General features: G+C 43.1%; 1 protein-coding gene across 40 annotated transcripts in view; it reads left to right on the forward strand.

The window, feature by feature from the left end:
* PTPRD (protein tyrosine phosphatase receptor type D) overlaps window positions 1-20,108 on the forward strand; it is a 1,925,499-nt gene that overhangs the window by 1,845,239 nt on the left and 60,152 nt on the right. For all 40 annotated transcript variants that reach the window (XM_075596164.1, XM_075596174.1, XM_075596156.1 and 37 more), the window contains 2 exons: window positions 8,157-8,276; window positions 9,664-9,818. In XM_075596164.1, coding sequence (XP_075452279.1) covers window positions 8,157-8,276; window positions 9,664-9,818 — 275 coding nt within the window. The remainder of the gene's footprint in view (window positions 1-8,156; window positions 8,277-9,663; window positions 9,819-20,108) is intronic.

Below are 20,108 nucleotides of genomic sequence, written 5' to 3' on the forward strand. Positions count from 1 at the left end.
GTAAATTCGTGAATGAGCTTTGCCATATTAGGCCACCAAAAGGTGTGCTTAATGAGATTCAAAGTTCTCTTGAAGCCGGGATGGCCGGCTGACCGGACGGAGTGACCCCATTCCAAGATCTTGGGGGCGGCATAAAGAGTTCCTTCCAGTACCTCTAGACCACTCGGAATTTGTGACTGGGCTTCTACGATCTTTTCAAGAATATCAAAAGAGTTGGTGGAAACTATGCATTTCGAAGGTACAATTGTTTCTGGGATTTCTTCGGATTTTTCCTCAGGGGAAAATTGTCTGGACAAGGCATCAGCTTTTATGTTCTTCGTGCCGGGGATGTACGATAGAGTATAATTAAATCTTGAAAAAAAAAGTGCCCAGCGGGCTTGACGAGATCCTAGACGATGTTCACTTTCGATATAGAGAAGATTCTTATGATCTATCAAAATAGCAATTGGTTCGCGGGAGACTTCCAGGAGGTGTCGCCACTCCTGTAAAGCCATCTTGATAGCCAGGAGTTCTCTATTGCCGACATCATAGTTCTTTTCAGCAGGGGAGAATTTTTTCGAAAAAAATCCTCCTGGGTGCAATTTATCTTGAGGGGAGAGTCTCTGGGAGAGAATGGCACCCGCTCCACAATCAGAGGCGTCCACTTCTAACGTAAACGGAAGACTAGTATCAGGATGACGAAGGATGGGTGCCGAAACAAAAGCTTGCTTCACGGTTTCAAAGGCGGAGACGGCCTCCGGAGGCCACACAGATGGGTCGACTCCCTTCTTAGTAAGCGCAGTGATGGGAGCCACAGAGGTAGAAAAATTCCGGATGAATTTCCTATAGTAATTGGAAAAGCCCAAAAAACGCTGAATGGCCTTAAGAGAATTGGGCAGGCGCCAATCGAAAACAGCCTTAAGTTTTTCTGGGTCCATCGAAAATCCTTTATCCGAAATGATACTAAGCCCCTCCCTCCCCAATACACATAACAACCCCCCTTCTCCCAATACTCATAACTCCCCTCCCCAATGCACATAACCCCCCCAAAAAAAACACAGCCACCCCAATACGCATAATAACCTTCCCCCAATATACATACTCATCTCCCAATACACATAATACCCCCCAATACACAGAAATCCCCGATACACATATCCCATCCGTATACACATAGCCCTCCTCCAAAGCACATACAGTACTCCTTACCAATACACATACTCCTCCCCAATACACATACCCCTCCCCAATACACCTAACCTTAATACACATATCCCCCTATACACATACACCTCCAATACACATAACACAATACACCACATAATACAACACACACACTTTCTCCCCCCAATAATCTTAGCTGGGATGTGTAGGGCTGCTTCAGACCATCTGAGCTACTGCACTGCTTTACCATACAGGGGGAAGGAAATAGGCAAGGGCAGGGAGGGATTGACTGTGTGGAGTGACAGTCCCCCACCCGAAGCTAGAAGAGAGCCATACCAGCACAAAAAAAGCATTTATAAGCCTGCATGACACGTCAATACCCGTATGCAGGTACATACACTGAATATATGTCATAATTGTCCCATGGACAAAATGTGACAAAACCCTGAAGGGGTTAAATAAAGCATATGCTTATGTGAGTAGTGAAAATAAAAACTGGCCAAAGCCAGTATCAAAGTTACCTTACTGTAGAGGTAAACTGTGGGTGCACAAATTCCCTGAAGTGAATATGATAAAACTTACACATATTGCTTTTTGTGAGCCTTATACATTCTTCTACTCATCAATAGAGGGTGATGTCCAGACTGACACTGGGGTGTATTGTACTTGCACTAATTGGAAAATTGGTAGGGGCTCAGTAACTGCTACAGTATGTAAAGCAAATGAGCCAATAAACATACCCCTATGACGTTTCAGTGATACTATATTAAAATGCCCGTAGGGAGTATGCAGCAAGGAAAAGGATTGCCTAATATATTTGTGAGAAACTGTACATAATACCACACTCCTCCCTATAGAAGTTTGCTGCTGTTTAAAGGTCAATAGTGCATTTTTTTATTGGCCAACCCCTTTTTTTTATTAGTGCCGCGAGCTATAAATCATAGCGAGCGGCAACTGATATTAAAAATCAGTCTTGAAGAGCTGCATGGAGATGCTGTGTCTCCATGCACAGCTCTTACAGACGATAGTACAGTTAAAATATTGATTTTAATCATAGTGTACGTCAGCAGTGGGTCTCCTGAGCTGAACCGCATTGATTTCAGCCTCGGGAGACCCACTACTTCCTGAGATACCGGCCCCGGTATTGGGTGCCGGTAGCCCATGTACTTTTAAATCTCCCGCGTCACGTGACTGTTGGATTGAAATCCTGCAGTGGGATTCCGGCACCCCATAACAGGGCCTGCATCTCGGAAGTAGGGTGTCCCCGAGGCTGAAATCAATGCGGTTCACTTCAGAATGTACCCTGCTCACGCACACTAGTATCAAAACCCCCTTTAAAAATGTTTTCAATCATTACCGTAGTGGCTATCCGCTAAGGTAATGAAGCTGCTTTAATTACATTTTTACTAATAGTCTGCGGGAGTGGGGCGTCTCCTGAGTTGAACCACTTTGATTTCAGCCTCAGGGCCCCACTGCTTCCTGAGTAACAGGCCCCGGTATCTCCTTCAGCATTTAAATCCCTCGGTCACAGGATGGGGAAGATTTAAAAAATGGCAGCGATACTGCCACCCCATACCAGGGCCTTTAACTCAGGAAGCAGGGGGTCTCTCAGGTAGAAATTATTATTTATTTATAAAATATTTTACCAGGAAGTAATACATTGAGAGTTACCTCTCGTTTTCAAGTATGTCCTGGGCACAGAGTAAAACAAATAATACATGGTTTCAAGTACAGTTACATAAATGAACAGGGTATAGATTATATACAAGACATTGCGTGCACAGTTAAAAAAAAATATATATTATGAGCGTATGAAACAGATACAGACCAGGTTAAAATGTGAGACAGCCTTAGATTTAAAAGAACTTAAGCTGGTGGTGGATATGAGAGTCTCTGGTAGGTTGTTCCAGTTTTGGGGTGCACGGAAGGAGAAGGAGGACGTCCGGATACTTTGTTGAGCCTTGGGACCATGAATAGTCTTTTGGAGTCTGATCTCAGGTGATAAGTGCTGCAAGTGGTAGGGGTGAAGAGCTTGTTCAGGTAGCTGGGTAGCTTGCCCATGAAGAATTTAAAGGCAAGAAATCAAAGCCATTCCAAAAATGGCTGCAGTCACAAGGTTTAATACAACCAATAGGATGACCCCCAATCGTATTGGTTCTATTACCATGTGTTGGCAGCCATTTTAGTTTTGGTGACATCATCTTAAAGGGAAGGGAAGCAGAGTCTTTCTTATTGGCTGGCTACCCTCCCTTTTGATGACGTCACATCCTTAGAAAAATAAAAACCTGTCACATGGTTATCCCAGCCAATCAGATTGGCTGAGAACCATTTGTTAGTCAAATGTGACATCACAGGCCTTATATAAGGCCTGTGCAGTCTCATTTGATGCCAAGAAGCTGCAGAGGCAACATATTCCCCCAATTGTATTCTAATGGACTGTACAGATGAAGATGAAGATAAAGAAGAAAGAATACCCCCAATTGGATTACAATTAACAGATGAAGATAAAGAAGAAAAGAAAGAAGAAAATAACTTCGATACCCGCAGGGACCAACAGAGGACCCCCGGACACCCGTGGGGCACCTGGACAACCCGGGAGGACCAACTGGAAACCTGTGGAGACAGCTCGAGGACGCCTAGACACGTGGGGGCCCCAGATACTCACAGGGACTACCCGAGGAGCCCCGGACATCCATGGGACCCCTGGACACCTGTGGGGCCACCCGGGGGCCACCAGACACCTGCGTGTACCACCCGGAGGCCCCCAGACAACTGGAAGGCCCCCAGATACATGCGGGTACCACCCAGAGGCCCCAAGACACCCGCAGGGGCCACCCGGAGGACACCGGGCACACGCAGGGACCACCTGGAGGACCACCGAACACCCCTGGGGCTCCCGGATACCCACAGGGACCACCGGACACCCATGGGGCCCTCTGACAACCTGGGAGGACCAACCATAGACCCGAGGACACCACCCGAGGACCCCCAGACATCCATAGGGTCCCTGGACAGGACCCCTGCACACTTGTGGGCACCTGGACACCCATGGGGACCACCCGGAAGCCCTCAGACACCCGCTGGAACCACTCGAGGACCCCTAGACACCCATGGGGCCCCTGGGCAACCTGGGAGGACCAACCAGAGATCCTCAGACACCCATGGGGACCACTCGAGGTCCCCCGGACACATGTGGGGACCAGCTGGAAGCCAGCGGACACCCGCAGGGACCACCCGGACACCAGCGGGGACCACCCAGAGGCCCCCGGTCACCCACGGGATTCCTGGACACCTGCAGGTACCACCCGGAGGCCACCAGACACCTACAGGTACCACCCGGAGGCCCCCTGACACCTGAGGGTACTACCCGGAGGCCCCCAGACACCTGTGGTTACCACCCAAAGGCCCCCAGACACCTGCGGGTACCACCTGGAGGCCCCCAAACATCTGCCGGTACCACCCGAAGGCACCCAGACCACTGCAGGTACCACCCGGAGACCCCTAGACATACACGGGGACCACCTGAAGACCCCTGGACACTCCTGGGGCCCCTGGATTCCCGCAGGGACAACATGAGGACCCCTGGATTCCCATGGGGCCCCTGGACAACATGAGAGGACCAACCGGAGACCCCTGGACACCCACGGGGACCACCCAAGGACCCCCAGACACCCATAGGGCCCTTAGACGCCATCGGGACCACATGAGGGCCTCTGGAAACCACCGGGAGGCCCCCAGACACCCGCAGGGACCACCCGGAGGACCCCGGACACACGCAGGGACCACCCGGAGGACCCTCGAACACACCTGGGGCTCCCGGATTCCCACAGGGACCCCTGGACACCTATGGGGCCCCCTGACAACCTGGGAGGACCAACCATAGACTCTCGGACACCACCCGAGGACCCCCAGACACCCATAGGGTCCCTGGACAGGACCCCTGCACACTTGTGGGCCCCTGGACACCCGTGAGGACCACCTGGAACCCCCAGACACCCGCTGGAACCAGTCGAGGACCCACAGACACCCATGGGGCCCCTGGGCAACCTGGGAAGACTACCAGAGATCCTCAGACACCCGTGGGGACCACTCGAGGTCCCCCGGACACATGTGGGGACCAGCTGTAAGCCCCCGGACACCCGAAGGGACCACCCGGACACCAGCGGGGACCACCCAGAGGCCCCCGGTCACCCGCGAGATTTCTGGACACCTGCGGTTACCACCCAAAGGCCCCCAGACACCTGCGGGTACCACCTGGAGGCCCCCAAACATCTGCCGGTACCACCCAAAGGCCCCCAGACACCTGCAGGTACCACCCGGAGGCCCCTAAACATACGCAGGGACCATCTGCAGACCCCCGGACACTCCTGGGGCCCCCGGATTCCCGCAGGGACAACGTGAGGACCCCTGGATACCCATGGGGCCCCTGGACAACACAGGAGGACCAACCGGAGAACCCTGGACACCCACGGGGACCACCCAAGGACCCCCGGACACCCATAGGGCCCTTGGACGCCATAGGGGACCACATGAGGGCCTCTGAAAACCACCTGGAGGTCCCCAGACACCCACGGGGACCACCCAGACGCCCGCGGGGACCACCCGAGGGCCCCCGGATACCCGTGGGGACCACCAGCAGACCCCCGGACACCCCTGGTGCCCCGGATACCCGCAGGGACAACACGAGGACCCCCAGATACCCGTGGGGCCCCTGGACAACCAAGGATGGCCAACCGGAGACCACTGGACACCCACAGGGACCACCCAAGGACCCCTGGACACTCATAGGGCCCTCAGATGCCATGGGGGACCACCCAAGCCCCCCAGACACCCATGGGGACTACCTGAGGATCCCTGGGCACCTGTGGGGACCACCTGGAGGCCCCCGGACACCCGCAGGGACCACCCTCGGACACCCTTGGAGCCCTCAGACACCCATGGGGACTACCCATGGGGCCTCCGGACACCCGCAGGGACAACCAAGAGCCCCCAGACACCCACGAGGACCACTCGGAAGCCCCCAGGCATCCGCGGGGAGCACCCAGAGACTCCCAGAGAGCCCCGCCGGAAAAGCCACAAGATTGCAGGCCAACTGCATCCAAACTAAAAATTATAACATCCACTTTAAAGGAGCAGTCCTGCCTCGTTGTTTCGTTTTTTTATTTTTTATGTATAATTATTTTTAGCAGCATGGGAATCAGGGTGTCCATGGAGTTGGTCCATGATATTTTCATCTCTCAGGACTGCCTGGTTCATGATATACTTACCAGTGGAGTTACCAATGTCTGTGCTCCCTCCAGGGAATTTAAAATGGCAGACAAATCCCATGGTTTCCACGGGCTTATAGGAATACAGTTTATTATTGGATGGCAATTTAAATATTTTACAAAAAAAGGAAATACCTCCGTTAACGTCACTGTTAAATATCTCTGAGACTAAAATGCCAGGGAGCTGAAAATATAGAAGTGTTATTCAACTCAGGAGGATCTGAGGCAGGACTGTAGCTTTAAATTATGCTGCAAATAGTGCATCATTTCAATCAATAGCTTAGACACATTTAAGGAATCAATCAGGCCATAGGAAATAACCAGTCTTTTTGTAATGTAGATTAGTTAACATAGTGTAGGTTTTATCCTAGTTATTCCAGCAATTATAATATAACCAGGAAAATGTATACTTTATCCTAGGGGTGTGCACACTTTTCAGTCTGCATCCCCCTGCCTGTGGAGTCTCACATTGTGCCTCCTGATGCACTTGTCTTATCAACACGCTCCAAGTGTACATCTGTTGTGCAAGGGGTGCTAAGGGCTCACTGATGTGGGTCCAAGTAGCACATGTGATTGCATTACCTTACTTCACTGCAGTTTATATATACATGTTTAATATTTTCACAAATTCAGTGTGGGCAATGCAACAGGCATTACATCACATTTTATATCAAGTACTCCACTGATGGTGAGCTAACAATGACTGAATAATCCCTCTGCTGATAATACTACTATTATACCATCTGTGCTATTCACTGACTTGGTGGTTATTCCACCATTGCTGATTGCACCACTTTATCCCCACCACCCTACCATTATTTACCAATTAGGTGTGTGTATATATGAGAGGGGGCTCTGGTGCATGTGTTATTTGATTTAATTTTCTTTTAAACATTGTTAAATATACACTCAGTAATATATGTTTTAAGTAATAAAAATAAAGGTTATATTTTAATTAGTGGTGTGCATTTAATTTAATTTTTCTTTGGGGTACAATCATTTTGTCCTTTCTATTTTACCATAGCATTTTATTTGAATATTAAAGCTTATATCAGCTTTTTATTGCTGATACTGTTACCAAACTGGTTGCCATTAAACATTTTTTTGTATTTTATTAAGGAACTTTTTTTTTTACATACAGTAAAGTGAACCAAATTAGTGTAGACCTTAAACATTTGTACATTCATTTCAGATGTTGCAAGAGATTCTGGTGTTCTTTATTCTGTGTGGTAGTATAAATTATGCAATATAATGTACTTTAAAAAATCAAACCCTTTATTAAAGAGTTAAAGTGCACAAGCATAATGTCATTACATTTTAATCTCACATGAATTAGCAAAGGGAATATTCACGTTTTTGAGGCTCAGTATATTTAATACTTCTCAGCTAGACAAATATATTTCTATATATCTTACCTTCTAGAATTGTATTTATAACTGTATTGACAGAAGAAAACCTTTATTATACAAAAATCAGAGCATTGTTGTTTGTGCTCCTAAACTGGGATAAAATGTATGGGCATCTCCATTTCTTTATCAAATAAAAGGTGATATTTTTCATAAATTCACAGTAGACTCAAAGTCTGTTCAGGATAAAAGGATTTGGACAGTAAACTCTCTGGTAAATACCGCAGTAGAGGTGGTTTGGGCGATTAACTTTAGTAATTCTGTCACGCATTTGCTCATTATAAATGACATTTGTTCTTTTTATGGTGGTAATAAAATTCACAATGTACATTTCTTCTAGGTAAAATGTGATCAGTATTGGCCAAGCAGGGGCACAGAAACCTATGGCCTTATCCAGGTGACTCTACTGGATACTGTTGAGCTCGCAACCTACTGTGTCAGGACATTTGCACTTTATAAGGTAACCATTTATTTGCATTGCTTGTTACTTCCTTGAGTAGAAGTGAAGTAGGGGTTATGTACCAAGTGGAAGGCTTGTTAGTGCTCATTTTGTTTATTGCAGTTAAGACCGCTATTAAACAACGGTTTTACATTTTACACAAATTTATTAGGCAGAAAGTTTTAAGCCACCACATAATTTTTTTAATCAAAGGACCTTATTGATTATTCAGCTGTAATAGTGGCGATTTTAGCTAGGTTCCGCGGAAACTGCCATTGTCTTGAATGGCAGTTTCCCCACAAAATCATTGCGATTGGCAGTTTACAAGTTTAATGAGTAAGTCCCAATGAGTACAGAAAAATTACAAACAATAACTGTGCTCCGGCTTAATCTCACTTATTGCTAACCAGTCATTACATTGACTGATTCAAGGCAAAAAATGGAGCAGATACTGTAGATACACTGACATGCTGTGTTGGTCAATACAGGGAGCACTAGAGAGATGATAGACGCCAGAAGTGCACCATGCAGTCGTCCCTCTCAGACTCTGCGCTCCGAGGCAATTACCAGTACTAATCTGTAAAACTGTAGTCTCAATTCTATCTCTTACATTTCCAAAAACTGTATCTTGTCTCTCCCAAATACAGTATTATGGTGCATGAGTTTACTGAATCCATTATTCTCAGGTAGAGCACTTCAATATATATATGTAATCTGTCCATAGAACATTCCTGGCTTCAAGAGTTTACAATTCACCTACAATATTTGATGCGTGAGGGAGATTACGTGATTTGTCCAAAGTGGTCAGAATGAGTTTATTTGAACCGTGTTCATCTACTGCACTTCATAATGTGGTGATTACCACCAGACTCAGAACCAGGTTCATCTACTGCACTTCATAAAGTGGTGATTACCACCAGACTCAGAACCAGGTTCATCTACTGCACTTCATAAAGTGGTGATTACCACCCGACTACTGTCTCTATATACTTTTTAAGCATGTTTAAAAGAAGGTGTCACAACTTGGAAATAAATTAACAAAATAAATCAAAAGCTTTTTTAAGAATTCACTTCAATTTTATATTTGCCAGCACAATTGATATACAAAATAAATCCCTTATATCCACGTTGTTTGAATTTGTCTTTGTGAACAAATGCTTTGTGAGCAATTGACTAACCGCCCTGCCATCAAGATCAAAAGGACACTCTCAAGCTGTTTAAATCTTGTCAAAGATTTTACCCAACAAGAAGAATTTGACACGTTGTCAGGGAAGCATCACTGCTGTTTTAAATGGCAGTGCCATTTTTGGGCTTGTAACAATATGTCACACTGTCATTCCTCCAAAAACGCTACTCTTTTTCTTGATATGCTTATGGGAATCTGTTGGCCACATTTTCTATTTGACAGAATGGATCGAGTGAAAAGCGAGAAGTAAGGCAGTTCCAGTTTACTGCATGGCCAGATCATGGAGTTCCAGAACATCCCACACCTTTCCTAGCTTTCCTGCGACGAGTTAAAACGTGTAACCCTCCAGATGCAGGGCCGATGGTTGTCCATTGCAGGTACAGTACATTTTACTTTTGTAATCATTATTTGCATACTCTGCAGCTGTGTACAGGTATACCCCGCATTAGCGTACGCAATGGGTCCAAAGCATGTATCTAAAGCGAAAATGTACTTAAAGTGAAGCGCTACCTTTTTTCCACTTATCGATGCTACGATACAGGTAGGAAGCCGGTATTGCTGTTCAAGACGTGCTGACAGGCGCATGTGCGAGCTGCCGATTTGCCTATTGGGTGAGGGGAATCAGCGCGTCAATACTACGATGGTCTGTAGGGCAGAATAAGTGTCCATACTCGCGATGCGAGCGTACGGACATAGGGTTATGGGGCTATTGAAAATATGTCCTTACTCGCGAGTGTACTTAAAGTGAGTGTCCTTAAACCGGGGTATGGCTGTACAATACACTAAAGATATAGGACAGTGAAATACAAATGATATACATTAGAGATGAAGTCTTAATAACGTATGTGGGTGTTTGCAGTAAACTAAAAGTGACTTTACAATCCATTTTAAGTTTGGTTTTAGAATTGATACATTTGTATTTATTTATTTATAAAATGTTTTACCAGGAAGAATACATTGAGAGTTACCGCTCGTTTTCAAGTATGTCCTGGGCACAGAGTTAAGATGACAAATAATACATGGTTACAAATACAGTTACATAAGTGATATGTAACATATATACCAGACATTGCATGCACAAGTTAGAGATAATATATATTATAGACGTATGTAGCAGTTACAGACCAGGTTAAAATGTGAGACAGCTTTGGTTTTGAAATAACTTAGACTGGTGGCGGCTGTGAGAGTCTCCGGTAGATTGTTCCAGTTTTGGAGGGCACGGTAAGAGAAGGAGGAGCGACCAGATACTTGTACTACACGTACAGTAGGTTCAAAAGTCTTCGTACGAACAATATAACAAACTTTATGGAATATCTTCAAAGAGGAAATAATGCTGTTGTCGATGTCACTAGGAAGGAAATGAAGGCAACTAACTCCATTGATATGAGTCTGGTATTGACACTCACCTACTAGCCAGGCACATAATGTGTTTCTTTATTTTTCCTACTATCAATTATGCCCACACACTAGTGTTGGACCGGGTCCTATTTAAAAAAAAAAAATGGGTAACGGGTACCCGGCCAAAATCAAATGATCTACCCGGCCGGGTAACCAGTTAACTGGTTGGCACTTACCTTGGGGTTGAAGAAGATGGCGGCAACATCTAGGCAGGTCAGCAGAGGTCCTGTGGCAGAGGCAGCATCAGCAGTGTGTTCAGCCTGCGCGGGAGCTGCAGGACTCCATAGCAGTGTGAGCTGGGGAACAGCAGGAGCAGAAGTGTTCCTATTGGACAGCTGGCTGCCCAATAGGAACACTTCTGCTCCAGTCATATAGTTCCTCAGGTCACACTGCTATGGAGTCCTGCAGCTCCCGTGCGGGTTGAACACACACTGCTGATGCTGCCACTGCTACGGGACCTCTGCTGACCTGCCTAGATGTCGCCGCGGGCTTCCTCACGGGTCTTCCTCGCCTTCCATTGCTGACAGCAGGTAAGTAATGATGTCTTTTTCAGCTACCCTGACTTTACCTGGCACTGGGTATTACCCGGCGCCGGGCCCACTTTTCAGTGGCCGGGTCCGGGTAATTTCCGGGCAGCAGAAAATCTGCCGGTCACCGGGTAATTCTGGGTACTCGGTACATAACTACCACACACACCAAGCCTCCCCTTTTACCAAACAGGCTACTTTTACATAAGTTTTAATTTATTTAAAACCTTCACTTATTGATTTTCTTATTTTAGCATAGAATCTAGTAAAATGTTTTGATTATCTTGACATTACATTGTTTACACTAGGGTGCATCTTCAAAGCAGCAGTCCAAGCTGCCGTTTTCTTTTATTATTATTATTAATAATGAGCTAAGTTGCCAATCAATCCATTTTCCTGTGATCGATTGGCGAAGATTCGGCTTGGGGGGTTCACTAAATGGCTGTCATTGCAGCAGAGAAGGACCAAAGGTATATACAGAACCCCCAAAATAACCACAACATATATATATATATGCGTATAAGTGTCAAAGAGGAGTGCTACTGAGCATGGCAATATATATTTAAAACCAGAGACAGAACATGAAACACAGACAGAGCTCAGTGCTACATCCATTGACACAAATACACGGTTCAGTGCCTATATATATACATATATATATAGATATCTTTTGAATAAAATGGTCTTTTAGTTTAACTCTTTGGCCAAAGTGTCATAAGCCCTTGAGCCCCTCCAAGGCAGACCACGTCTCAAGGGTCCTAACACTAATATAGATTCTTAATAACCTGTACATTACCAGGAAGAATGATTTATAATAAATCTGTCAAAATTAGGACCAAAGGTGCAAAGTTCTGTGGGAAAGATCATGTTATCAGGCAGTCACTAGATACAATTGGTGCACTGCTAGAGAGAGGGCAGGGCTCCAAATGGGTGTGCCAGAGCCTGTTTCAGAAGAGGAAGGGGATGTGATTTTATAAATGGTTGCCATAGAAACAAACATGCTTGCTACATTATAATATATTAAAAATGTCATCCAGGCTTGTTTTAAAAAAATGCTGTAAGTATTTTCCCATAGTACAGAACTGATTTATTTAAAAAAAAAAAACCACACATGTAGGATATTGCTTGAACTGTAGCTTTTATAAGTACGTACCTGTGTTCTGTATAAATGATGTAATAATGATTTAATAACAATCTCATGCCTACAAATTCTACCAAAGAATCAGACCGTTTCAATGATATTCAAAGCCTATCATGTTTACTGTAGTTTTAATAATTACAGTATGAATACATTTGTAGCTCTAAATATTCTTGCATTTGCACTGGATTTCAAAGGTCACATATTGTTTACGTTACTGTAAGGGGGGACCATTAATTCCCAGGCTTCATAAAAAAAACATGCTGTATATAAGAAAATAAATAAAAACTCAGTGGTATGTAGACTTAATTTCATACATTTGATATACCAATTGCTCATATGCAGATGTTGTGCTGTGGCTATTTAATATATCAGGAGGATTGAACACTCATTAAAATTCAATTTTGTTCTCAATAGTAACATTATTTATACAACATATCATATCATATTGAGATTGTTTAAAAAAAACCATCACGGAACAAAGTCAATCATTTGTATTTTGCACAACTCATTTCCAGCTTTTGGATATGGAAGTCAATCTTATTCACCAGTAAAGATAATCATTGTTCCCCAGCTTGTGGGCTATCAAATGAATGCTTTGTTTGGATGTTTTGGGTATGAATGAGATATCCTTCAGTGTAAAATGTACGCTACCCATTCCACTAGGGCCGTATATATACCCTATCTCTCATTGGTTAGAAATACAGCAATTGACAGCTAATATGAATATTTAGCACACAAATTCGACACAAATTCTTATGTCTATGTGCACATTAAAAAAAAACAGAAAGAAAGGTGCATAGGATATGACTTTGCTGATTACATAGGGGGATTTATGAAATATGCCTTTGTCATGTTGATACACAAACTTGGTTTAGAATAGATGACAGTGTAAATGTGTGTTGTATTGCACACACTAATAATTAATTGTAGAGTGCAGCGTTTGCATCTCTGTACACTGTACACTTTTTGCAATAGAGTTTTTTTTAAGAATGATTGCTATTGCTCAATACAGGCATACCCCGGTTTAAGGACACTCACTTTAAGTACACTCGCGAGTAAGTACATCTCGCTCAATAGGCAAACTGCAGCTCACGCATGCGCCTGTCAGCACGTCCTGAACAGCAAATACCGGCTCCCTACCTGTACCGAAGCTGTGCGCAAGCGGGGAGACTATAGAGCCTGTTACACATGCGTTATTTACATCAGTTATGCACGTATATGACGATTGCAGTACAGTACATGCATCGATAAGTGGGGAAAAGGTAGTGCTTCACTTTAAGTACATTTTCACTTTACATACATGCTCCGGTCCCATTGCGTACGTTAATGCGGGGTATGCCTGTATTTCTAGTAAATTATATGCTAGCCGCACAGGATAACATGAAGTACAATAGAGAGCAAATTAAAATATTGTGCACACCCCTTAGAGGTATAACACATAATGATATTCCAGCCTATTAACCATCTTGTGCTCTCTATTGAAATTAATTTCATCTTTTTTTCCCTGTAACACCTCCAAGATATCTGTTTAAGATTGTTATTTTGTGGGGGGGGAGGATGGATGCTGTAATTTTGTGCTTCCAAACATGTCATTTTGTTTTTTTTGGGTGGATTACAAATGTATGTATTATTTTGTATAACAGACATAGGGGTTTATTCTGTAAGGTGTGATAGCACAGATGATGTGTTATCACATAAAGTCCTATTGACTTTAATGGAACTTTTCATGCGATAGCACGTCATCTGCACTATCACACCTTACAGAATAAGCCCCATAGGGAGAACTGAAAAACAAGTGGTACACACAGTCCTACGAAGATCTGTTCTATGCTGTAACTTCTAGCCATAGCATTCCAAGAGAAAACTAGCTCAGGGTTCACATTGAGAGGTACAGTAGTTCTAGTGAATATTGTAATTAAAATATAAAACTAATTCAGAGCATTGAACCCAATCTGGCGTCAACTGCCATTCACTTGAACCCACATTGAAGCTTGATGAATCTGCACCTAAGAGGTAGATAGATGTAAGTGTGAAATATAAATGTGCAGAGACAATAGTAAATAGTTGATGGTTCAAAATAAGCGTTAAATAAGTTTGGTAACCACTGATTCTAATGCTTCACCACCTTTTTGCAAGAAACAACATTGACCTGTACATGTACATTAATTCAGTGTGTCAAAGCACATGAACAATTTCACTTATCGCACAGCTTTTGAAAAAAAAAATACTGTACATTTGCAATTGTATACTGTTTCTTGATTTAGACAGATCTAATGTGCAGAAAGCCATTAGAAATTAGCATGATATTTTATTGATTTAAATAGCACCATACATTTTGCTTTGTTAGCTTGTAGTACAACTTGCAATTCCCCATCATCTGTTTGTACTTTCATTGTTTTACTTTACTAAATCTACCAATATGCCATTTTATCTGCATTAATTAATGCTGCACCAGGGTGTTTGTTTATATACAATATATTGTAAAGGTAAAGGAAACCTCGCTAGTTGCACTGGTGTTTGGCGAAAGAGTGTATAATCTACATTATGAATTCTGAATGAGTATTACTGGTCAAGAAAAGAATCCAGCCAACTGCAGGAAATGTAAATATATTTTTATAACGTAATAACTGAAATCTGGACAGTGATATTGCTAAGCTTTCCCAGCTGTACCTATATCTCTAAATATCTATGCACATAGAATAACCTGGAACATGTTGAATTCAACTTGGAAGGGAAATATTTGGCTGCAACTAAAAGCATGTCTGCATTTTAATCAAGAATAATCAGCATGAAATAGCTCCAGATTGAACTGTTTTCCAATGCCTCATAAAAAAAACTATACAGTTTGCAGAATCTTTTTCTCTCTCTCTCTGTCCTATTGTTCTGAAAGTAATTCATTTAAATATGTATTTATTGTAGTGCAGCTTTAAGTCAGATTATAGTACTGTAATTTGAAAGCATTTAACTTTGTACGAAAACATAATAATTGAAACATCCAATGATTTTAAAGCTAAAGACCATGAAAATGGTTATCAGGAGGCAAGCAGAACAATATATTAGGATTTGGCAAAATTGCAGTCAATATTGTAAACCATTTTAAGATTAGTAAAATGACTATTATGAAAAATGAAGTGAGAACCAAATATACATTTCTTCGTTTTAGAAAGCATGATCGTACTAACTGAGGTCTTTTAGACAAACGTTGTGTTAATGCTGTATGGGGTCATTTTTCAAAATGTGATCTTTGCTTTATCTAGTTACTGTACATAACCAGTAAATGGACCGCATTGAAAATGGAGAATCGTGTGTATTTCCTCCACATATGACACTGATAGCAAAGCTCAAGTGAAATGTGTTTTTTTATGACTGTTGACGCTGAGAGAATAATATGATTTCACATGTTGCAATATATTGGACAACCAAAACTAAATGTGAGATATTTGGTCCTGTAGATAAGAATAACATTACTTATCACACTTGTTAACATATAAGACATATTATTAATGGCACGATTTTGCAAAAATGCTTTTGCAGCAGTTATTCAAAGCATCATGGCCCATATTTACTAAGTGGTGCTATTTCATAAGACGTTTTCAAGCGTCCGATGACCCATTAAGTCCCTGTTAAGTGAATGGATCATAAAGTGTCTTCTGACACCAGGTGTCTTATGGAATGGTGCCCCTTAGTAAAGATGGCCCCAAATCTCCAAGACTATATTTGATTTGCTGACGCTAAGTCCCCGCTGGCGCTGAGCGCGCTCATGCTTGAAGAGCGCTTCAAGCATGAGCGCCGGGTGTCCAGCTTGTACGCGTGCGCAGGGTAGGGGGGAGGCATTGCGGGTAGTTGAGCGCACGGGTAAGTATAGGTTTTTTTGTTTACCTAAGCGCCGATCGCGGATGAGCGTGTGTGCGCGCGCACGAGCGCCGCGCACCGCGTGAGCGGGACTTGCATTTATATATGTAATTCCCCGCCGCAAGCGCCACCCGCTCAGCGCTAGCGGGGACTTAGCCTAACATGTATAGTATGGATACAGTAAGTGTTGGTTGTCTTGGAGTTTATTCGTCCATGTATCAGGGAGCGGATATATATTTCATGCCTTAAAAAGTAAAGTCTGAAACTTCATATAGTTGTTTCTACTGTATGCTGTGTGGAAATCCTCGTTCGTGCCCTGTCAAACTCACAGTTCTCTGCTCCAGTGTTTTCTCTCTCGACAGACAGATTGCACGGGTAACGGGAGTGAATGCAAACTAGTTATCGAGACTTTTAGGAAGGTCATTCAACATGTGACCACAGTTTATGCTTCAGTTTTTTTAACTAATTTTTTTTTTTTTTTAATTCTGTATATGACAGCCAGATGGAACATTTAGAACAATTTTCATATAGAGAAGTGCATATCCAAACAGGTAGTATACAGTAGATGCACTCTCAGAATCCTAATGTTCAATTTTATAGGTTAGGATTTCCATCTCTTGCTGCTATATTCACTATTGTGAGAGGAGTTATTATACACAGTTAACTATGCATCACAATTCATTTACTTGAATGGAAATTGATAGTTTCTGGTTCAAGTAAAACCATCATCCAAACTGGCAGCTTCATTGTATATTTTGTGTAACTCTGCTGTAGTGCAGTTGCCAGAAAAGTTAATATGATGGAAATTGAACGACCATTACTCTAATTCTCTAATTTTTTATATTCTTGCCAGTTAATGTACATAAATGACTTGTACTGTATATCCATATAAAATAGTCACTGTTTATAAACATACCGTCATTGTTGCATCAGTTAGAAAATTATACATTAAGATGATAAAGATGTAAAGCAAGGTCGTCACCCCATGAATTATTTTATCAGTAAGGTGTCCTCAGAAATTGTGTTTCTTTTAGTTTGTTTTATTCTGCTTAAAGTCAATGGGGCTTATTCTAGTAGCTCCGAATTTGTCCTTGCCAAACCGCACATTTTGGCATGTTCACAAGAAGCAGAATGAAATGCAAGATAAAATGGTATTCTCTATTGCAAATCACTTCTTCTAAACCCCATCTAAATGTAACCCATGTTCCCCCACTCTAAGAGAGAATCACCACTGTTACCTGGTGTTGTTGCTACCTGTATGGCTCACAGGAGGCTCTGAGCATCCGCTGGTGGTAGTGGGGATAATCAGGACAGGCTTTTAGGGATCTTCACAGCTTTTTTACTCAGTGTTGCAGCGCTTCCATTCCCACAGGGCCTTTAGGAATAGGTGCAGTCCCCTGTGGAAAACACTGACTCCCTCCCTGAAGAAACTGCAGCCTCAGGCAGGAGTATAAAACATGTAATGGTTCTTTATTCTTCCATCAGTACATCACAGCAGTATAATAACACGTACACTTTCTTGGTCCCTGGACTCAAACCCCAGGGCTTGAGGCCCCAAAGGACTATCCCTGACTCCCACAGTCCCTGGTGGAATGTGGGGTAGAAGATCCCACTCCCCTGAGGGAGGGGAAGGAAGGTGAACCAGAGCCCTGGCGCCACACTTCCAATACTGCACAGACAGAACTAAATTTAGGCTGCAGCCCCTGCTGTATCCATGGGAGGGTCCTAGGCCAAAGCCCCTGATAGGACAGTACCCAGGCCTTAGGCCCATCTCCCCCTGTCACTCAAGGGAGTTTGTTTACTGTAGCAGCGATCATGGATTTAACCCTAACACTGCCTGCGCTGGTACCAGGGTTTATGTGTTAGGCAGGGCAGATTAGTAGCCCATCGGAAGAATACTACATCTGGAACAACTGTCCCCTTGGGGCAAACCTGGTGCTCTGGAAGCGCTACATCGACGATGTGGTGTTCGTCTGGTCAGGCAGTAAAGCACAGCTTGACACTTTTTTCACATATTTGAATCACAACGATAGAAACCTCAAATTCACATGTCATTATAGCACTGATCATATAGATTTTTGGATCTATATATATATATATATGCAACAACACACTTCACACCAAAACATTTTTCAAACCCGTACAAGCGAATAACTACCTGAGGGCAGACAGCCAACATAACCCTCTATGGATAAGAAATATTCCAAAGGGTCAGTTTGTTCGCCTGAAACGCAACTACTCCGACAAGGAGACAATTGCGTTTCAGGCGAAAGAGTTAAAAAGCAAATTTATGGACAGACAATATCCTGAGAACCTTTTAGATGAAGCTTTCAAACAGGTTAATATTATGGAGAGAGACACACTACTTAAATATAAGAAAACAGATCAAGCCAAAGAGCATAATTGTAGTGTCTCGTTTATTACTCAATATAATGAGATGGCACATAAAATAAGACATACAGTACTATAAACAAATATTGGCCAATGTTACTTAGAGACAGTAACCTGACTGAAATACTTCCCCCAAAACCAAATATTATATTTACAAAGGCCATCAATTTAAAATCAAAACTGGCACCAAGTTGCCCACTTAATCATGGTAGGCAACCACAGGCCAAGATTAATAAAGGCTTTTTCACGTGTCAAATGTTTAGCATGCTCCTATAGCTGCAACGCTAAGACATTTAAATCTAATGTAATCTCCAAAACATATCCCATTAGGTCATTTATTAACTGTCACTCAATGTTTGTCATATATTTACTTCAATGCCCTTGTGGCTTGCAGTATATAGGCAGGACAGGGAGAACCTTCAGAGGATAATATATGAGCATATCTACAACATTAGGAAAGGATTAGTTACCCATAGCGTCTCATCATTTCCTCATACATCATAGTAAAAATCCAGCAGGACTGATATGCCAAGCAATTGAAGTTGTTCAGGCCAATTGAAGAGGGGGCAATAGATTAGAACGAACCAGTAAGCTTGAGGCATACTGGATATTTGAGCTTAAGACACTCTCCCCAAATGGCCTTAACATAGACTTCGATTTGGGGGCTTTTTTGTAATGATGAAAGCCCTATATACATTGACCAGATTAAGCTTGAGCAGTATATCTAATTCATTGTTTCTTTGTTCATCTTTGTTCATTATATGTATTCTGTATTGTTTTAATTGTTTATTTGTTATATGTAAGGCTTTTAAATGTTGTTAGAATCGATTGATATATCAATTAATCAATCGAAGTATTTGCTGTGAAGATGTGGGGCAGATTTAAAGAACCAATCAGAATTACAGCAATGATATATATACTACGAACTACTAACAACACACATACCCCTGAAGAAGTGTGCGCATGCGCACGAAACGTGTAGGGTAAAGTTCAGAGCTTAATCTGACGGAGTGACGTGAGCAGTGCCTACAGACGTCGATCAGAAACGAGAAGATTCTTCCACCACAAGGTCCCTCCCCTCCCCCCCAGTGACGGAATATCCGCCCCAGGGACACGGGGCAACGCAAGAGTATCCCCAGGAACGCTCCAGTGCGACTGGAGGAGGACTGTGTACCTCTCTGCGGACGATATCCATTGCCTGTATACTTTCACTATCCTGTGAGTAGGGTTCCAGTTTTAACCCACCGGACCGGCGGTCTCTCAGTCATCCGCACATTAACCATTTTATGTTGTTTTACTTATATATTAAATTAGCTTTTATATTTTCAGCCTTGTTTGTCTTTATGTAGTGTTGTGTT

The sequence above is a fragment of the Ascaphus truei genome, chromosome 1, assembly GCF_040206685.1.
Source record: "Ascaphus truei isolate aAscTru1 chromosome 1, aAscTru1.hap1, whole genome shotgun sequence".
NCBI lineage: Eukaryota > Metazoa > Chordata > Amphibia > Anura > Ascaphidae > Ascaphus > Ascaphus truei.